This window comes from Xiphias gladius, chromosome 8, assembly GCF_016859285.1.
Source record: "Xiphias gladius isolate SHS-SW01 ecotype Sanya breed wild chromosome 8, ASM1685928v1, whole genome shotgun sequence".
NCBI classification, from domain to species: domain Eukaryota; kingdom Metazoa; phylum Chordata; class Actinopteri; order Istiophoriformes; family Xiphiidae; genus Xiphias; species Xiphias gladius.
The window spans coordinates 25,633,362-25,652,857 of NC_053407.1; the positions used below are offsets into that span (position 1 = coordinate 25,633,362).

Sequence of the window (19,496 nt, forward strand, 5' to 3'; positions counted from 1 at the left end):
CTATGGGAGGAACGAAAGAGGGGCACAACAACACCTCCAGCTATGGATTCGTTGCTCTTTATCATACTGTGGGGAAAAAATGAATAAAAATAAAAATTTAAAAAGGTTTGAAAAACTACGTGGACAGGTTCTTTTGACTTTCAGGGCTCTCATGTTCACCATCATGATCACGGATGACTACATGCATTATCAGGTAAATCGATGATATGAATATATCAGTAAAAAACGATGAATACCATTTCATTAAAAATCAGTAAATAAAATGCATGAATACATATATAACCTGGTGCTGTTTGTGTCTTTTCTGATTTTGTTCCAGTGGCATTTTTGACTAATTGGGAGTTTCATTTTTCCATCGTTCTGAAAAAGCGAAACGTGTGTTGTATATTTTTCTGTCCATTTTCAAAGCTAATTGTGAATCTACAAGCGTACTGGGCGGCAACATTCGAACACCTCAACATCTGAACCAACTTAAAACCAATTATGTTGTTCTTCATACTACAAGTGTTGCTGGAACCAAAAATAAAATGACAATAATTTAGTTGACAGGTTAGCTTTCAATAACAGTGATTCCTTGTGTCTTAGCTATTGGGATGTCGCAGCTGTTGAATAAACTTAAACACCCCCCCCCCATTTTATGTTAAAGTGACAATCTGCCCATGTTTCACCATCAAGTACAGCAGCAGATCATCCATTTAGCTTTAACATGTGCATTCATGACTTTTGCTGAACAGGCCGTTAAACACAACACTGTCATGTTGCCCCCTTCTAAAGTTGGTAGATGGTGAATGTGTTAGCAAAGACTGATAAAAGGAACTCTGGGACATAAGCTTACCGTATCTGATATTTTCTTTGATAGTGACAACACAAAACACAAGACATGTTTGGATTCATTTATTCAACATCTTCATTCACTTCTCTGTCAGTGCAACATTAACGGCGTTTACTTGAATTCAGAAGAGGACAACGAATCGTCGGTTTTCTTGTAGCTCGAGGTTGGATCGAATGCAATGTTTCGGATCCACCCCGCAGCTCTGCCAAAAACCCAGCCTCCACCGGCACTTTTAGGTGGCGGCCCCTCGGCGGCTTCCCCAAAGCCGGAGGCGGAGCTGAAGGAGGGCGTCGGGGGTGGAGTCAGGGGCGTGTGGTCCGCCTCACTGTGTGTGTTCCAGGCGAAGGTGAGGCTGGAGGTGGGAGTGGCTTCTGGGGTCATCGGGAGAGTTGCTGTGTCTTCTTCTCTGTCATTGCACAGGTTCAGGCCTAACGGCAGGCTTGTACATCTGCGCAGAGGTGGTTCCCTGGGAAAAACATAAGATGGAAATGCGGATCCATCTTGTTTAGAAGATGGTCAAGTTTCGGGGTATTATGACATTTTTAGACAGGGCTACAGTGTGGCTTTAATGATGGCAATATCAATGTGTGGCTCCAATACCTTGGTCCAGAGTGAAAAATCTCGACAGCCTGAACGGATCGAAATGAAATTTGCTGCAGAAAGAACATGCTTCCAATCATGTCTATGATCTGTTGCCACCAACAGGTCAAAGTTTCCATTTGTCCAACCCCTCAGTTCAGGACCGGACACCTCTAAAACTAATGACCTGATTTCCTGTCAGCCTCAGCTGTACTTGGAGATAACGCTAAGTAACACAGAATCTCTGAGCCAAGATCTGGACATGGGACGTGATCTTTACACGGCATACCTGTCCTTGTCCTCCACCCTGTCCCTCCAGGCTTGCTTGTATATGTCTCCAGCCATGCCATAGAGCCAGCTCATGTCCTTGGGCACATTTGGGATCCAACCCACCAGTCTAGAAGGATTCATTAAAATGTCAAATAAACACTTACAATTATCAGTGGTGGAAGTACACAAATCCTTAACTTAAATGTGCTGCATTACATTTTACTTGTGTGAAAGTAACAGATATGAGCACGATAAGTTTTGCAGTATGAAAAGTTCTAACTGTGAAGAAAAGTCGGGTTTAGGGTCACTGTCGACCCAAAAGTCGTTATTGCTAGTTTCAGGGATTTTCAGGCAAACAGAAGGGTAAAAAGAAAGATGATGTGGTGATAGATCAGCAGCTCATTTTATGTTGAATGTAAAATCTTTATCTGCAAGGTAAATAACACTAACAGGTAAATGCAACGGAGCAGAATGTCTCCTTGTGCAATATGGTGGAGCTGAGATGTGAAGCCTCAGAAAACAGGGACACTCAAAGTATCTGCTTGATGGTTTTATTTAAGGGACAAAAAATCATGGGGCCATGGTTGTCTGGCTTCCCTGGCATTTCTTTTATCCTGGTTAGAGTATAACGCCTTGACGTCTTTTTCCGTCATCAAGACAACACACACTGGATTCCAGACTGAGCCCAAGCTTTTTAGAAAGTAGTTTAGTGTTGGTATTATAGCAGGTTAAATGCAGACTGGAGCGACGTTGGGCTCTTACCTGTGGGCTAGAGAGTAGGCCGACCCAACGGGCAGAGAACGGGGGATCTGCAGGTAGGAGGTCACATTCTTTGGCAGGTACCCGGCCACTTGGGACCACAGGCCATCAGCAGAATGCGATTCTCGACAGGCCTCGCACAACGCTGACACAAAACACGGTGAAATAAAAACCTTACATATGTGGTTTTGCTGCATTAAATCTGTTGAACTGCCGCGGCCGCTCAGACGTTTATCATCGATGTCCATCTGTCTTTCCACTGTTTTCCCCAAACAAGGAGGATTTCATCGCACACGACCATGTTCCGCCCGCGCTTCAGTCACTACGCTTACCCTTTCTGATGTTAGCTGGGAGGCTCTCTACGAGCCGTGGATCCAGCCAAAAGTGCTCTTCCTGGGGGGGTTTCAGTCCGCTCTGCTGCGCCTTCTCGCCGGACTCCTCGGCCTCCGCCCGCGCCTTCACCAGCTCACAACAAGCAGGTCTGGGTGAGTCCGTCTCCAAACTTCTCAATGGACACTCACCGCCGATCAGATCTGCGACGGGCATTCAAATTAAGAAAATGTTCTGCAATAAGAACTAGTGTAGTCACCCGCAGTATCTGGCAGTGGTCTCTATGTTCTTCTCTTCTTCCCTCACCTTCTGTTTACTTGAATATTCAACAGTTACTGTGACAAAATGTCCTTACTGTTCTCTTGCAGGAAGCGGAGAGCATCAATGTAGCCATTCTGGCAGATTTCAGACATGGCCTGTAAAATCCAAGGGTGCTTGATGAGGATGCAAGATCGGTCTATTTAATCTAAAAAATATTACAGGGGTGCACTGTTCATTGGCATCGTACTAAAAGTGAGACTTACCTCCGAGTTTGTGTGCGTTCGTTGTATATTTGAGGTTGCAATAATCACTTTTTAACTAGCAAGAAATTCATGAAGCAACGTTTAGATCAAGCAGGACTTAGATGACAAACTTTAGAAACGCGTTTTCATCTCGTTTTCGAAAAGGAGAACAAAACGGGTTTTCTCCACATGCGACATATGCGGCCTGAATGTGTGGATATCGATCAGCGTCGCAAATTGTCAAATAAGGCATACCAGTTTCAGACTAGGGCTTGAACTCAGGTTTTATGAACTCCAGTATGAGTCTGGAGGAATACGTAAGGCTTCCGTGCCGAGCTTTAGGCCTCTTTTTCAACTCTCGGAAATTTCTGCCGGATCCTCAAACCTTGTCTAGTCTCAGAGATGTCCCATATTGAAACACAAAAACAAAACATTTGCATGACACCGTCCACTAATAAAATCAACATCGTTACCAGCGAATAACTCAATCATCCAAGTTTCAAGTATGTGAAAGATGATAGTAAATACGGGGAAAATTGTTGCTTACAGGGAAGGGGAAACACCTTCAAATGAAAAAAAACAACAACAAAAAAAAAAACCACACAAAACCTTACACTTCAGAAATTGTTGGGGGTGATATGAAGTGTATGTGATTTGTAGTAAATGGGATAAAACATGCACAAACACTGGTACAGTCTTAAGAAAGAAGGCTCCTTACCTCAAACTTTGGTTAACCTGACAAAATGTATTTAAAGCTGGTAAAACAGTTTCTAACTTCTGCAACTAAGAGTCAGAAGCCGCCGGGTCATGGAGCTCCCGTGACTCACCTCAGGATCCGGGGGGAAGAAGGTGCTGGTCACTCTGTACATGTTCTCCGAGTTCACCTGGATGCTGACGTTGTTGAAGCGCACCTCGTGGAAGTTGAGCGTGCTCGCTCGGGGGCAGATGTCGCTCTCACCGGCGTAGGCAGAAAACGTTACCGTGTTTTTCAGGTGACATCGAGGCAGGTTGTCGCTGACGGCGCCGTCCACATAATGCTGAGTGGAAAAGGAGGTGAAACTTGAAATCATAAACCGACTGTGCAGATCAACGAAAACTGTGAAACGTGCCCTGCGTTTATGACTCAGTTTAAGTGACGAGCTGTCTTGAATACACAGTGATCGGGAATAAACATTTGGGTTACTCCGAGCAACTGAGAGGTACATGTGGATGACAAAAACTTTGGTCTGTTATACCAGGAAAACATGTCACCATCAACGTCCTGACGTGACAGACAACTTTGTCAAGTCATAGCTTAAGCGCAACAGCTCGCCGGCTCACTCACCACTCCTCGGTACGTGGGTGGAATAACGCCGCAGTAGAGAGGGACGAAGCAGCTGCATAGGAGGGCCTGGGAGAAGCACATACAGTGTTACTGCATGGTGGTCACTGAAGGGCAACCTGTCTGAGCAGGCAAACACAGATGATGGAATGACGGTTCCTCAAAAAAAAAAAAAAATTTTTTTTAATTTCTTAAAATTTTGATAAGGGTATATGAATAGTTGAGCCTCATTTGAATGAAGGACTGGATGAAGGACTGGTGATCAAAACAGCATACAAAATTACAGCGACTGCATTGGATATGATGGGGAACTTGAAAACAAAAAAAACAAAAAACACTTATTTTAACTCCTCACTACCATTTCTGACAGAACGGGAGAATCATTTCTCCATTTCTGGTCAAGAAGAAGAAACGATTTCCACACTTTCCTACACCATTTCCCCAAATTTCCAGTCAAACTTGCACAATCTGAAACACGACCAAAAAACTATCATGATTACATAATCGCAGAGCCTATCTGCATCTTACTTTTGGCTGTGTATTGTTGGTAATTAAGACACCGCGCACTGTCTCTCGACTTCAGAGGAACTGACCCTGGAATAAAGGGGGTCAGCTTAACTCCCAAATCGAAAAAAAAACCTTGCGGCACCTGAACGAGCTCCTCTCTGCTGTCGAACTCCGACACGAGTACGTTCTTCCCATCAGACACCCTGGTCAGGGACACACTGAGCCTCCCCGAGGCTCGGACGTGGGCGTCGTCCGGAAGGTTCCCCAGCAGAGAGTCCTTCACTATCTGCAGCAGGTTGTAAGACGGGTGCAGGGGCCCCAGTTTGTGCCTCCTGGCCTCTCTGGCCATGAACATCAAATTGGCACAGCATTTTTCTGCACAGAGAAACACAGTCATTAGATACTAGTAATTAGGTGACTATGGCTCTTTAAGATAGATGTGACTACGTCAATCAAGGACTCAAGTTGAATTACCTCCTTTTATTTGAAATGAATCTTTTTTTTTTTTCTAATTTTGGGTTATTGGGCTATTGGTATCTTGGATTAAATACTGGATAAAACTATTTACAATATCTCTATTTATTGGTTTCAGTGTTCTTCTTCCACTATCAGGTGGTGTCTAAAGTTCACCTGGCTAGACTTTGAGCCCAGAGTCTTCCCCATTAAAAAAAACCAAAAAAAAAAAAAACCCTCTTAACTGTGCACAAGTTTGAGGACTTTACTTTTGTGTTTCTGAATTCACTAAACATCAGAGGTGTCAAAACAAGATGCAACAATTCCTCAGCTCAAGTTTCCAGCAGAGGCTTTCGGTCGTGTCCGTGAAAGAGACCAGTGAGGTGAATGTGGCTACGAGCAGTGATGTGTCAGGCAGTGGACACAAATCAATCTGCCATGGGAGAGACAGAGGAAACACCCTGTGGAGATGCAATTACAAAATCAATATCCTATAATAATTTGAGGCGTTGGTATTGGAGATTTATCAAAGAACAACGCGGCTTAGTGCATTAGATATATGCCGAATTGTGTAATAAAATACAGTGATTTCAACGTTGTAAGCAGATTTTCTTGAACCAAAGTTTGATCTGTCGAGAGGGGACCGACGACTGACCCAGCGGGACTCCGACAGTGAGAACAGCAGCCATCAGGGCACCTGCGGAGGCTCCGTAGACTTTGGAGGCGTCTTGTATGAAGCGGGGGAACCGTTCAAGGACGCAGCTGGTGGCGCCGACATAATAAATCCCCATGAAGCCGCAGCCGGCAAAGGAGATGCTCCAGCCTTTCTTCAAATCCAACATCTTCTCGGGTACGACTCAACTAGTCCAGGCTGTATAAACCCACCACCCACCACCCCCCCGCAAAAAAAAGATGCTGGCTCCTCTAAAATCTCATCTTATTGAAAAGTTAAAAAAAAAAAAAAAAATGGAAATAATAAGATTATGGGGATCACTATCGACCGGCACCTTCACTCCACCTGTACACAGGATCCAAAGGTGAAAAAAAAAGCCAAACCTACGCAGTTAGGTCCCAGGTTGGGAGTTTGTTTTCCTATTGGCTGGAGCGAGGTGTGCGTGTCACCGGTTCGCGAGCCAAACCGGAAACACTGTAGTTCCACAGAGCGGAAACGACGAACGGTGCTGTCCTCACCCCCCTGCTTGGAGACTTTTAGCAACGCTTTGTGTGTTCGTTTGTTCGTTTTAAAAAAAAAAAAAATAAAAATGCTTATTCCAGTAGTGGACTTTGCTGCGTACGGCCTGAGCCGGAGAGACGTTACCGACGAGCAGCTGAACGGCTTGAGCAAAGAGGTGAAGGCGGCGCTGGAAGAAATCGGTTTCGTTTTTCTGAAGAACAGCGGTATCACCCAAGAGGAGGTGAGGCCCGCAGATCAAACGCAAACGCTCATCTAGCTTGTTGAAAGAGCTCGACGTAGATTCGTGCGTCTCTCCGCAGGTGGACCGCGTCATGGACGTTTCCAGGAGATTCTTCCAGCAGCCCGATGAACTGAAGCGGCCCTTCAGAAGGAACAGCTTCGCCGACAGTCCCAACCACGGCTGGGTGTCGCTGGAGTCCGAGAGGTAGGGGTTCAGCGAATGAACACAATACTTTCCGTCTGCGCTATTTACTGTTTTTTTTTTTGTTTTGTTTTTGTTTTTAAAAATCCGGATAACTGATTTTCAGGTTGAATCCACGTCGACCTGGAGACCTGAAGGAGGCATTCAACACAGTTTCACTTCACCCTGACATAGTAAGGTTTCGCTATCAAAGTCCGATTGAATTTAAACCTAACTCAAGGCAAAATGCTACAAAAAAACAAAAAACAAAAAATTTCAATAATCAATATCAGTATCAGCAACAAGAATCTAAAACTGGTCAGACTCTAGTACTGTTCCCCTGTGTTGCAGAAATGGCCGTCATCAGAGGCTGTGACTGGGTTCCAGGAGATCCAGACGTCTTTCTTCCACAGATGCAAAGAGCTGAGCCTGCGGGTGCTGAGGGTGATGGCCCACTGCCTGGGTCTGGACCCGGACGTGTTCCTGAGTGTGCACCGTTTAATAGGAAGTATGTGCAGATCGCCGCGCTCACTGCTTTGACCCTTTAACACGAGCGGCTACAACATTAAAGCCAGTTACTGGTCTTGACAGCCCGGCTGATCGGTGGACGGTGGTTTAAGAACGGCCGATGACCGAGTGTCAGGGACAGGCAGTGAGCCCAGGTCATTGACTGTCCACCTGGGGGGAGTAATACAAGCTTTCCCCACTCTAAACAAACTTGACTGGAGTAATAAACCGTTAGGTTAACTTGACCCGAGAGGACAGTCGGCATGCAGCCTACAGGAGCTGTCTTCTCACTCCGCACGGAGTTTGACTCTGCATTGTCAGTGAAGGAGGTCAGTGTCAGACTTTTGGAAACACCATTGCAGTTACGCGGATGCCAAACATGTTGATTAGGGCTGAATGACGTATTTGGAGGAATTTCATTTATATTTTTGGCTTTTTTTTGTTTTGTTTTTTTGTTTTTGATCAACCGATCTTAGGAACTTTTGAGCAAGACTCCTTCATATGTAAATGTGAAGAGGTAGAAAAAAGTGATTGGCATAAACTCAAACCACACAACAAGAAAACCGATTGTAAAAACCCGACACCAGTAAAATCGTCGTCTTGGAAGACAGAAAAGAAACTCGGTGTGTGCCACAGACCTCTGTCAAGAATGCAGTTGTGTGCAAATTGCACATGTTGTCGACTTCTGCATAGTCCGCAATTAGTGTTTAAGTTCATGAAATAAAGAAGTAACAGCGCATTAACAATAGAAGAGAGGCTCATTTTTAACGTCTGTTTGCTGCAGGGTTTTTTAAAATATATTTACATTTATCTCCTTTCGCTTCAAAAATTAACAATGTGTAATTTGCCCAGGAGTGCCTAAAATTTTGCATACAACTGTATCCTCAGACACCCGAGCCTTAAAGTACCTTCTCGTTTGTGTACCACGGCCAAAAATACCATAACTCCCAATATAGAAGCACGTAGATCTCGGGCCCCACTGTAAACTCTCGTAATATCAGTATTATTATTCTGTTGTGTCTCCCGCAGCCGATGAGAACGGCACAACGCTGCGGTCTCTGTACTACCCACCCGTGAACTCTGAGAAAACGAAGGAGGGTCAGCTGCGATGCGGGGAGCATTCAGACTACGGCAGCATCACACTGTTGTTCCAGAGCTCTGAAGGTCTGCAGGTAATAATACTCACACCTCCGCCTCTCTGGATGCAAGACAAATTACAAATTGCAAATAAATGAAAACAAGATTTTTCACGTCTAAAAACTAACTGAAGCCTCCAGGCTACTTCAGGCAACGTCTTTCACTTTTTTTTTGTTACATTTAATAATATTACACAAGGTTAATGGTCTCACTTTGACTTCCCCTTTGTCTTTAAAATCATTGTTTCCAAACTGAAAATTTGGCCTAGATTTTTTATTTTTTTTATTTTTTATTTTTATAAATTTTACTACTGTTGGAGAACTCCATCCTATCCACCTTGATCCCCAGGTCCGCACACGTTCAGGGGAATTCATCTGTGCTCCCTGCATCCCTGGAGCCGTCCTCGTCAACATCGCTGACCTGATGCAGCGCTGGACCAGCGACCGGTTTGTCTCTGTGGTGAGTTAAGAGGAATTTCTTTCAGATTTGAGTTCCATCTCTAAACAGGTTTGGATGGACTTAACTTTTTCTTTTTGTCTCAACAAGGATATAAAAGAGGCCAAAAATATTTGCGTGACGCTAAACAATCAGAGAGACTTATATTTTCATCTTAATTAGTCTCCTCAAGTTTTTGAAGATTTCAGCCCATGAAGTACCTAGAAATCCTTTTAAATGGAAAAGCAAACACATAAATAAACACACCAGACAATATTGAATAATTTATATGTAGCAGCAGCAGCAGCAGCAGCAGCAGCAGCAGTAGAAGCAGTAGAAGCAGTAGAAGCAGTAGAAGCAGTTGTAGGAGTTGCAGAACAGCATATGAAACAGGAGACTGCTTGTAAAATCCAAAACTCCCCGTAATACTCACCAGCTGTAATTCCAAATGTATCCGCGTTATCTTGATTTTTAATCCTGGCTTCAGCCGCCCTGCAGAAGAGTGATGTTTACATTTGTGTAAACAATGGTGAAATAATATTTTAATGTTTAATATAGTTAATATTTTAATTTGACTGCTATAAGGATTTTTAGCACACTTGCCACGAATCTCAACTTGACTATTATCTGACAATATTCATAATGCTATGGTCCCAAATACAATTAAGTTCATCATGACTATTCAACAAGTAACACAAACAGGATTATGGTATGTAATGTTAATAATGTCATATATATAATGTGTTGTGTATATAGTGAGAGAGAATGAAAGCGCCTTATTAGAGTTGTTCCTCAGCGCCACAAGGTTTTGCTGCCCCCTGCCGGAGACTCCAGCACACGTCAGTCTCTGGCTTTCTTCGTCCAGCCAGATGATGAGGCTGTGATCACCTGCTGCGACGGCTCCAGCAAATACCCCCCAGTTAAGGCAGGGGAATACCTCACTGAGCGTTTCAAGGACTCCTACGGATGAAGCTGAATTTCCATCCATGAACTCTGTGGATGGATGGATAATGAATAAGTACACACACACACACACACACACATATATATGTATGTGTGTGTATGTGTATACATACATTATGTGTGTGTGTGTGTGTATATATATATATATCTATATATATATATATGTGTATCTATATATATATATGTGTGTATCTATATATATATATATATGTGTATCTATATATATAAATATGTATCTATATATGTATCTATATATATATATATATGTATCTATATATATATGTATCTATATATCTATATATATGTATCTATATATCTATATACATGTATCTATATATCTATAGATACATATATACACACATAGATGTGTGTGTATATTTATAGATGTGTGTGAATATGTATGTATGTATGTATGTATATGTGTGTATGTATACATACACACACTCACTCACTCACTCTTAAATCTTTCTGTGGGAGGTATTCTGTTCGAAATGTTGAATATTTCCCTTATTGCTACATTTGTAGTTGTTTGAATATGATTGTGGCTGTGCGTGTGCGGGAGGTAAAGAAGCAAAACTGCGAGCTCATTCAATTTATTGTCCACACTCAAACTTTGTACAACAGTTTTATGAATTTCATACAGGGAACATTGGGTGGTGGAAAGATTTAACCGCTTTTATGAAGGGTACATAGAAAAATAATTAAAACTAGACCTGCAAACAGGTATACTGTGTTCCACAGAAGTTGGGTGACAGACAGATTTGTTAAAAGTGACATAAAATACACAATATAAGCTCTTTCTTTGTGGCTTATTGTATTTCCTATCTGTCGATTTATTCTAAAATTAAAGACTATTTCCAAGTCAGTCTTCGTCCCTGTAAATATATTTCCGAATTCAGTTTCCTTTGACGGAGGTGTAGAGAATAAATACATTTTTCTGTTATGAAAAAAGATTCACAGACACTCACCAGCACTGACAAAGACACACTTCAAACAAAACCACTTTAGAATCCATACATCCACTCTAACACCAGCACAATTATATTAAATTAAATTAAAGAGTTAAATATATAATATGTAACTTTATCTGTAAACTAAATATATTCTTCGATCATCTGGTCCAGAGGAGACAACAGCTAGAAAATACAACTGAAGGAATATGTATTTCATGTGTGTGTAAACTTTAAATTTACATTTTTTTAATTTTTATTTTATTTTTTAGTTTTTGTACATGGAATAGTTTCACTGCAAATGATCCCGACCATTCGAAAAAACGCCAAAGAATATGATGGCTGATGTTGAAGAGAGCTGTGTGTAAATGTTGCAGTTTGGAGCCCTCTTAGAAAACGTATAAAACAGTTAAGAGGTTTGACGATAAGAGAATTGACTTTTTGCAGCTAAGTATATATATGGTATCACATTTTAAAATGAAACCTTAATACAAATGTAAAAATGAACAAGGTGAGAGGCAAGTTCCGGTCTTCTTAGAAAAAGAAAATTTTAAGGAAATTTGCTGAAATACTAGATAGGACCATTTCAGTCATTTGCCAGCAGTTCTACATAAACTCTAAAGTTACATTTATAACATCATTTTTTTCTGAAATATCAGGCTCTCTTCACCTGAGAAAAATAAATAATTTTAAAGGTTTTTTTTCTCTAAGAGGCAGCATCAGTGACAATACACTACAGTGTAGACTAAACAAAACAGTCACTCCTTAGGCCAAAAGCCCTCCCCATTTCACCCCAAAGCGCTACCCATGGAGAACAAAGTCCTGTTGTGATAAAACATCAAAATGACAAAAACAAAAGGGTCGATTGTCCACATAGAAAACTGGACCAGGTCCACCTTTCAAGTTTGGTTTACGCAGCCGAATCGGCCAACAAGGGGAATGACCTAATGGCCACTAAATCTGAAGCCTGAAATCAGATTTTCTTATGTGCTCTTATTATTTAGGCATACTTTTGTCAAGTGGTGTTTTGGAAATCCCGGAAAAAACAAAACAAAACAAAAAAAACAACAGAAAATTGGAATCATTGCAAGGCAAACAAACGCGCGCACGCACACACACACACACACACACACACACACACACACACTGTTATTCATACAGCGCACAGACAGACTGGTGAGGCCTGCTAAGAGTGTCCTGGCACTGGTACATCCTGCTGCTGGTGACTACTGGGCAGTGGTTGATTGTTTCCTGTTACAACTGGTGCTGGTTCACCTTCACCTACGGGAGAGTCACATTGGCACAAGTTGATTGCGTTTATATAATCGTGGCGCTGACGATGAAAGGTTCTAACAGTATCACAATGCGATACTTACGTTTGACATCAGATTTTATGCTTTCGACTTTTAACCTTTCCATTTCTTCTACTGCCTGAGCAGAGAGAGAAGGAGAGAGAGTGAGTGGGAACCTCTGATCAGTTTAATAACCTGACTCCACAGGTTACAACATTGTCATCAGAAATGATTTAAAATCATTAGAACTGTGGGTTACCGTGTCGATATTACTCAGTCTGCTGCACCTGTCAAGCGACTGTAGACTACTGGGGGAAGAAATCCTGATTGTATTTCACCTGCATGATGTTTTTATAATTGGTTTTTCTTTACTTCACCTTCTGTAGCCCCAGCCTCTGAGCATTGAGTTCTTCTTGCTTCCTTTCGAGCTCCTCTCTCTGTTTCTGCAGCTCGGTCGACTTCTTGTTGATGTCGTTCTCCTCGTTGGCCAGGTGCTGTTCAAACTCCCTCAGCTCATCCTCAGTGTAAAAGGGTTTGTGATCTAAAGTCTGCGGGGGCAAGAGCGGCGCCGTGCGGCAGGGTGGAGGGCAGGGAATGAGCAGATGTAACAAATCGAATGAAGAATGGGATGAAATTCAGATACGGATACGTAACAGCTCCTGACACATTTTGTCAACTCTCTTGTATGAAATGTAGTTCTCACCTCCCACTCGTCTTTGTCGAGGAACTCCTCCTTCTTAGTGGCTGCTATGAACTCGCTCAGCGACACGAGTCTGTCTTGATTGGCGTCCACCTTAAGATGAGCACAGGAAGCTGCTTTAATCAACATGACTGCCAATTCATGGTATTCAAGATGAATTATTGACCCGGGGGGGCAGGAGGAAGCCTTGACCTTGCAACTCAGGGAGTTAAAGCACTGACTCTTATTTTCCACTGCTGTTACTGTTTAGACCCATTTTTTACAACACTGATAATGTCTGCACTTGTTTGCAGGGCTGTGTACACTTTGTCACTTCTGTGTAGTATCAGACAATTCAAGTGATATCCAACACACTGGTTCTGATTTGTTATTGATTGGATGGATAGCGTGTTTTTCTACTGTGATCCAGTGTTTTTTTTTTTTTTTTTAAATGGGGGACTGATCAGATGGGGAGGCTATAACTGAATATTTTTAACTAACACATGATACGTGTGACACCAGTACTGCATTTTTAATAAAACATGGAGGGACACTCACTTGGAAATAGGTTCTGATGTTAAAACGCTTTAAGAATAGAAATAAATTAAAAAATAAGTCTTTTACTGACTGGACTCAAGAGATACATGTATCATTTGTGGATAATGAACAGGGCTGATCATTACTGTATTCATAATAAACATGGGAAAACCTCCTTATCCTCTCCTTTACTGTGGTGGCTCACCTCGTTCATAACATGCTCTCTCATTCGCAGTCTCTCCTCCTCCATCTCAACCATATCGTCTTCTGCATTTTCGGGGTTGTACACCTTCTCCAGCTTGAAGGCACATAAGCACACCGATATTTCACCTGAGAGGCTTCCTCATTAACATATTACATTATCCTAAAACATGCAGAACCAGGGCAGTGAGACATAAATAAATAGACATAAATACCTCTTTAGTGAAGAGAGCTTCGAGCTCAATCTCATCGAAGAAACCATCTCCATTAGTGTCTGCGATGCAAATCAAATGACTGGAATTAACAGATCATTTCATCCATATGTAGTTTTTTCACAGGCATATAAGACTAATGTTATTAATATGATATTAAGGCTATATGCTACTGACCTATCCATGTACAACACATTAAGCCAGAAAGATCCCTTTTTGATGAGGGATGACTTTTGTGACTAGCTTGACGAATCACATTTTAATGCCAGATTCAGAGCTGGTCATATGTTTAAGAGAAAGAACAATGGAAACCTTTGATGTTCTGCTACAGGTATTCTCGGCTCTCTACAGACAAATACTGTTTCTGTGGTTACCGTGCATTTTGAAGAAAGTCTTGGGATCAAAGTCCTCTGGGTCCAAACCGTCTGCCTCCTGCCACACCTCCTTCAGCTGGTCTTCACTGCCCTGCGCACACACCACACACACCGGGGTTGGCGTCACTTCATGTTCATTTCTATCACCCAACAGCCCCTTTCAGGATTTGTCCTTCCTCTGTATTCTCGTATTTTCGTATCACTTGGCTTCTTTATTTTCTACTATGCTTTTAATTCATCCTCCCATGCAGATCTAAATAAAACCTGCTCAACTGACTCTTAATGTTGTTCAGTACAGGCCAAGTAATTCCCCCATCTAATAACTCACATTATAACTAAGAATAATGAACGAAGTAACTGAGAGTTTTATTTACGGCTACTTAATCAAATGAGCTGCCGTCTCGGCTACATCATTACAGCAAGAGACTTACAGGATGATTAATTTTGGGATGGTCAGCGTGTTTCTTTTTCATCTCCTCATAATGCTGCTCCTCCTTCTTGCGGTCCTCCTCGTTCATGTTCTTCAGACGTTCCCTCCTCTCATGCTCCTTCATCATCTCGTATCTCTTGAACTCATCGTGGCGGTCCTTGTCAAAGTTCTCCAGGTCATTGGTCGCCTACGAACGAAAACATACACTTGAGAAGGGGAATTCACACCTGGATCGCACGGCTTGTATTTGCACACCTTTCTGGAATTGATTCATTCTGTTCTGTCCCTTGTTCCATGGAGGGTAAAGCAAAGTTCTTGGCTGAACGAATTACTGAATGAATTCTCGATCAATCAAAAACATGAGTAAACACAATTATGCCAACTGTTCTGCGCTGATTTGCTTATAATGTCTAATGGCTGCTGATCAAGTACAAATACACCCTTGTTCTGCCGTACAAAGCCACTCATGAGGAGTAATGGCCTGGGTAGTAAAGCTGAGAGAAAAGACCACAAAGTTGATCTAATATTCTAACAAATAATTTGTTGGGACAGTGGTGGATTGGTTTTTTGATATGGAATCTAATACCAGCTGTTTGCCTTTGTAGGGCTAAAGTTCAATTAATTACCAATGCAGGCAGGTTCAAAGCATTCAGAGGCCAAAGTTCAGTCTCTACCCTGTGATCACTATGAATTCGAACTACTGTTTTGGACTTTTTTTTTTTGTTGTTGTAGGAATTTACAGGTAATTCTTTATTCTACAGCCCTACAGGCAGCCACCAGGAATACTGTATGTGGACATGTTATGACAGTTGATAGTTAAGTGTCAAATGAAAGCCTCGCCAACAAAGCAGTCACTAATTTTTCGGTATTGTTTGCATTCCATCAGTTCCAAGGCATGAACAGTAAATAAATGACTGTGGAGCAGAGACTACCACTGCACAAAACTAAAACTGCACAAAAATAATGTCAGGATTTACACGCACTTCATTCAACTCTGAAAAAAGCAGAGAGACATGCAAACTCAGTAAGCCGACTTCCCCTTTGTTGCCTCTGCCAAGGAAGTTATGTTTTCAATCGCATCTGTTTGTTTGTTTGCAAGGTTAAGCAAAAAGTACTGAAGCGATTGCACCAAACTTGGTGGAGGGATGGAGCATGGACCAGGGAAGAACCCACTGAATTTTGAGGCTGATCCAGATCACTTACTACGAATTTGAATTTTTTTCTTTGAAGTCTGGTTTATGTTGTTTGACATTGGCCTTGGCGGAAGTCTGCGCTCTCTGAGTGCCCTTCTAGTTTTTATCTGAATTCACAGGAAACATGTTGCTCTCTCAAAACCAGCGGATTTACCTCTGGTGAGCTAGTCCCCTCCAACAAAGGGCATAAAGCTGTGAATGCCTCCAAGTTATTACATCTAAAATCAAAAAAGGCTGGACTGGTTAATAGAGCTGATATGTGAGCGGTCCCGAGAAACATGGCTGACCGTTTGACACCTGTTATTTTCTATAGGCTCATCTATGCAAATTATATCAATAATATGAGGCAAGGTGCTTTTTACTGTTATTAAAAGTATGACTGCGTTACATGTTAGAAACAGCACTACAGTAGAGGAACATGGTCAGTATAAACACAAGAAAAAAAATAGGAAAAATCACTTACTGCAACAAAGCGTAGAAATGTGTATCTGAAATAACATATTAGAACTTATACTAACATAGTACACTAATGACTGTGTGTGGCTGCCATCTCTGACACATACATTTTTTTCTACTATGGTAAAGATCAATTTAGTAAACAGTGTTCAGGTGTTTTCACGTCACTGCCTGTACCGATTTGATGAGGCGGTCCAGGTCCTCCACCTCAAAGGTGTCTGGGTTCGTATGGTTGAGGTGCTCAAACTGTCTAAGCAGGGTCTGATGGTCCACTGTCCGGCCTGCATGGAAAGGAATAATGAAAAGTTTTATTGAACTGTAAAGCAGTTAGATCCAGGTGTTTTACGTATTTTACACAGCATTCGCCAAAACCTCAAATTGAGCGATTGTGTCATTCAATAAAATGATTTATTGGTTACCCTTTCCCATGTGTTTTCCAAAGACATTTTGTGCTTCAGCAGTTCTTTAGTGCACTGACGTACAGCACAGCCAGAGGCAAGTGCAGGCTTTGTTTACTTAAGCTTCAGTTCAAATTTACTCTGGGAAAGGGTTCAATAAGAGATAGTCAGTGCAAATGCACTTCTAACGATAATGGAAAAGGATATCTGTGTTTTCATCCCACACCATCTCTAAAAAACCCTTATGTTTTTAAAAAGTGTTGACTTCAACCTGTACTTCTGTTCTTTAACTACATTTGCATTAATATTGATGTTTTCTTGATCTAATTTCATATAATCTTTCATTCAGTAGTTCCCAGTGGCCAGCAGAAGTCACTGTCAGCTGAGGTAGGCAGTGTATTACATCATGTTCCTGTGTCTAAAAGCCACATCCTAATTTTGACCATGAGCAAACTGCAGAGCTGTATTATAAAACTTATTGTGCAACATCAAAAAGCACAAGTTTGTCTGCGACACATCAGCATTACATGCAGGATGCCTACCATTCCCCCCCTGGATGTCATGTTTGGCTTTGATGAGCATCCGCAGCCTGTTCATCTCCTCCCTCTTCAACTCGTCCAGCTTCGTCCGAAGATTGTGGTGGACAAAGTCCAGTTCTTTGGAAAGTTTGCCTTGCTGTGAGCACAAATTCAACACGCCACAGCTCAACACAAATTGTTCATGTCAACAGAAGGCTTACAAAATAATGGGCTGTTTAGGGAGTGTGCAGACGTACCTTGATGTCATCCATGCTGGCATTTTTGAGCTTTTCTTTAAAGTGGGGGTCTTTCTCGAGGAACTCAATGACTTCCCTGAGGTAGCGGTCATAGTGCAGCCCAGTTTCCTGCAGCATAAACAAAGGCACATGTCAGTGTTTGTTGTTAGCTGATTAAAATGTGCATTTAACTTGTTAATATCAAATTGGACTTAGGGCTATTATGGAAATCTTTTGTGTCACTTATCTCTTGCAAATGAATGGTGGCACCTAATTTAACCTAATATTGCTCGTTTTTTTTTTTTAAGCAAATACTCTAAAATACATTAAATTTTAATTTTTCTGTCAATCTTTTACCCAGAAGCAAGTCTGTCTTCCATATTATAAAGCTCTTATTGAGATAACATGAGCCCAAACGATTCCCTCCTTTGGATAACCGAGAGGTATTTGTCTGACTCAGATTAAAACGAGATATCCCCTGTATATGACACTGTCCATCCGACTCACAGCACTCTGCGGTGGCTCCAGTTCCTCATGAGGCTTTTCTTTTGTCTTGTCCACACTGATCGGCACAGACTGGATGCACAGCCACAAACTCAGCAGAACCAGACCACAACGGGCCAAGGCTTTACCCCTCACCATCTGGTTAGGTACATAAAATAAGGAAAAGAAAAAAAAAATGTAGTAGTTCATTTGCTATGATGTTACATGACTCTTGCACATCACTCTTAGAGCTTTTTAATTATCCTGAAATCGTTCTTAAGGCCTATGTGTCCGGTGTCTAACAAGTACAGTGTGGTTTATCTTTGCAAAAGACAACACCCTCAGTTTCTCAAGCATTGCAAAAGGGGTACAAGCCACAATTTCACCTGGAGACAGGGTGGGACGAGGTTATGCAAGTTAGCCCTAATCTCAAAAGCGTCTCTCTACTACGAGCAAAGGACTGTGCAACACATGTGTTTATTGGATAAAGGCACACCGAGCTTACTTAAAAAAAAAAAAATTCCTCTGCCTTATAACTTAGAGCCTTAGAGCCTCCAGAGCCTTATAACTTGAAACCTGTAATTCATAATTCATGTTAAACACACAGTTCCTTTTAAAGAAGAGGTTGTCTGTGGTGAGGATGGCAGCTAATTCATTATCCCATAGATGCAGAAAAGCTACAAAACAAGCCTTAGCATTCATAGTAAATTTCAATAATAAACATAGTTCATGTGAAATGACATTTAATTGTAAAACGAAACTCACTTTTGTTTCTGTTTTTAACTCTTCGCCGCGCTCCGACCGTTCGGTTTCCCTCAAAGTGCCTGAGCTTCACTGGGGCTTGTTTACAGCTGTCATCCACCACCAATACAAGCCTCCTATGGCCACAACCTACAGGGGAAAAAAAAAAAAAAAAAAGGCCGCGTTCACCATGGTAACGCCCCGCCTCCGCCGCCTCCTATTGGACAGGGAAAGAGCGTGCTTTCCTTGTAAAACTGTCGCGTTGAGACCCGATTGGTCGCTCCACGTGTCAACCGAAGTGTAAGCGAACTGTCCAGCCTGCGGCTTAAGGTGCGTTGAGCCGAACCTTACGTGGCGCTCCGTCGACCTCCGGCGAGGGCGGAGTTAGTGTTTGGCGTAAGAAGGGGCGACGTTGTTCATGGCTTAAACCCGCATTATCGTACTTAAAAATATATCTGTACAAAGACACCAAATGGCGACGGAGGGGGCAAAAAAACCAAAACAAAACATTTTAAAAGCATTTTAATGGGGTAAATCTGATTCCCTGAAAATTGGAGCTTGCGCATGATTTACCAGTGTTGTAAAAACATTAAAAAATAGCCTAA

At 41.9% G+C, this 19,496-nt stretch overlaps 3 protein-coding genes across 5 annotated transcripts; 1 reads left to right on the plus strand and 2 right to left on the minus strand.

Moving 5' to 3' along the window:
- Positions 1-892: 892 nt before the first annotated feature.
- LOC120793349 (1-acylglycerol-3-phosphate O-acyltransferase Pnpla3-like) lies at positions 893-6,722 on the minus strand. 3 transcript variants are annotated; one of them, XM_040133342.1, is made up of 9 exons: positions 6,615-6,722; positions 5,244-5,476; positions 4,598-4,663; positions 4,101-4,310; positions 3,126-3,186; positions 2,773-2,973; positions 2,444-2,585; positions 1,701-1,808; positions 893-1,298 (listed from the first exon to the last, which is right to left on the minus strand). In XM_040133342.1, the coding sequence occupies exons 2-9, from the start codon at positions 5,454-5,456 to the stop codon at positions 944-946; spliced, it is 1,356 nt and encodes a 451-aa protein (XP_039989276.1). In that variant the 5' UTR covers positions 5,457-5,476; positions 6,615-6,722; the 3' UTR covers positions 893-943. The 3 variants fall into 3 exon arrangements, with proteins under 3 accessions (XP_039989276.1, XP_039989274.1, XP_039989275.1); XM_040133340.1 differs by lacking the exon at positions 6,615-6,722 and adding an exon at positions 6,210-6,490; XM_040133341.1 differs by lacking the exon at positions 6,615-6,722 and adding an exon at positions 5,576-6,202.
- si:dkey-10o6.2 (uncharacterized protein LOC100124608 homolog) lies at positions 6,715-10,317 on the plus strand. The gene is made up of 7 exons (XM_040133343.1): positions 6,715-6,969; positions 7,049-7,173; positions 7,277-7,343; positions 7,501-7,657; positions 8,686-8,828; positions 9,142-9,252; positions 10,025-10,317. Exons 1-7 carry the CDS (start codon positions 6,817-6,819, stop codon positions 10,196-10,198), a joined length of 930 nt encoding a protein of 309 aa, XP_039989277.1. The 5' UTR covers positions 6,715-6,816; the 3' UTR covers positions 10,199-10,317.
- A 1,950-nt stretch (positions 10,318-12,267) lies between these two features.
- Positions 12,268-19,024, minus strand: LOC120793513 (nucleobindin-2-like). Its single transcript, XM_040133659.1, has 13 exons — positions 18,916-19,024; positions 18,175-18,309; positions 17,689-17,796; positions 17,456-17,588; positions 16,693-16,796; positions 14,868-15,053; positions 14,437-14,527; positions 14,066-14,124; positions 13,855-13,947; positions 13,137-13,226; positions 12,811-12,981; positions 12,518-12,572; positions 12,268-12,422 (listed from the first exon to the last, which is right to left on the minus strand). The coding sequence occupies exons 2-13, from the start codon at positions 18,307-18,309 to the stop codon at positions 12,328-12,330; spliced, it is 1,320 nt and encodes a 439-aa protein (XP_039989593.1). The 5' UTR covers positions 18,916-19,024; the 3' UTR covers positions 12,268-12,327.
- Positions 19,025-19,496: the final 472 nt, after the last annotated feature.

Coding starts and splice junctions, on each gene's coding strand:
- si:dkey-10o6.2 (XM_040133343.1), top strand. CDS start 6,817: ATGCTTATTCCAGTAGTGGACTTTGCTGCGTACGGCCTGAGCCGGAGA. Junction 8,829..9,141: donor AGAGCTCTGAAGGTCTGCAG/GTAATAATACTC, acceptor CTTGATCCCCAG/GTCCGCACACGTTCAGGGGA. Junction 9,253..10,024: donor GCGACCGGTTTGTCTCTGTG/GTGAGTTAAGAG, acceptor GTTGTTCCTCAG/CGCCACAAGGTTTTGCTGCC.
- LOC120793349 (XM_040133340.1), bottom strand. CDS start 6,396: ATGTTGGATTTGAAGAAAGGCTGGAGCATCTCCTTTGCCGGCTGCGGC. Junction 5,477..6,209: donor CACTGTCGGAGTCCCGCTGG/GTCAGTCGTCGG, acceptor TTCTCTGTGCAG/AAAAATGCTGTGCCAATTTG. Junction 4,664..5,243: donor GCAGAGAGGAGCTCGTTCAG/GTGCCGCAAGGT, acceptor TGCTTCTCCCAG/GCCCTCCTATGCAGCTGCTT.
- LOC120793513 (XM_040133659.1), bottom strand. CDS start 18,309: ATGGTGAGGGGTAAAGCCTTGGCCCGTTGTGGTCTGGTTCTGCTGAGT. Junction 14,125..14,436: donor GACTTTCTTCAAAATGCACG/GTAACCACAGAA, acceptor TTTGCATCGCAG/ACACTAATGGAGATGGTTTC. Junction 12,982..13,136: donor TCGACAAAGACGAGTGGGAG/GTGAGAACTACA, acceptor TTGCCCCCGCAG/ACTTTAGATCACAAACCCTT.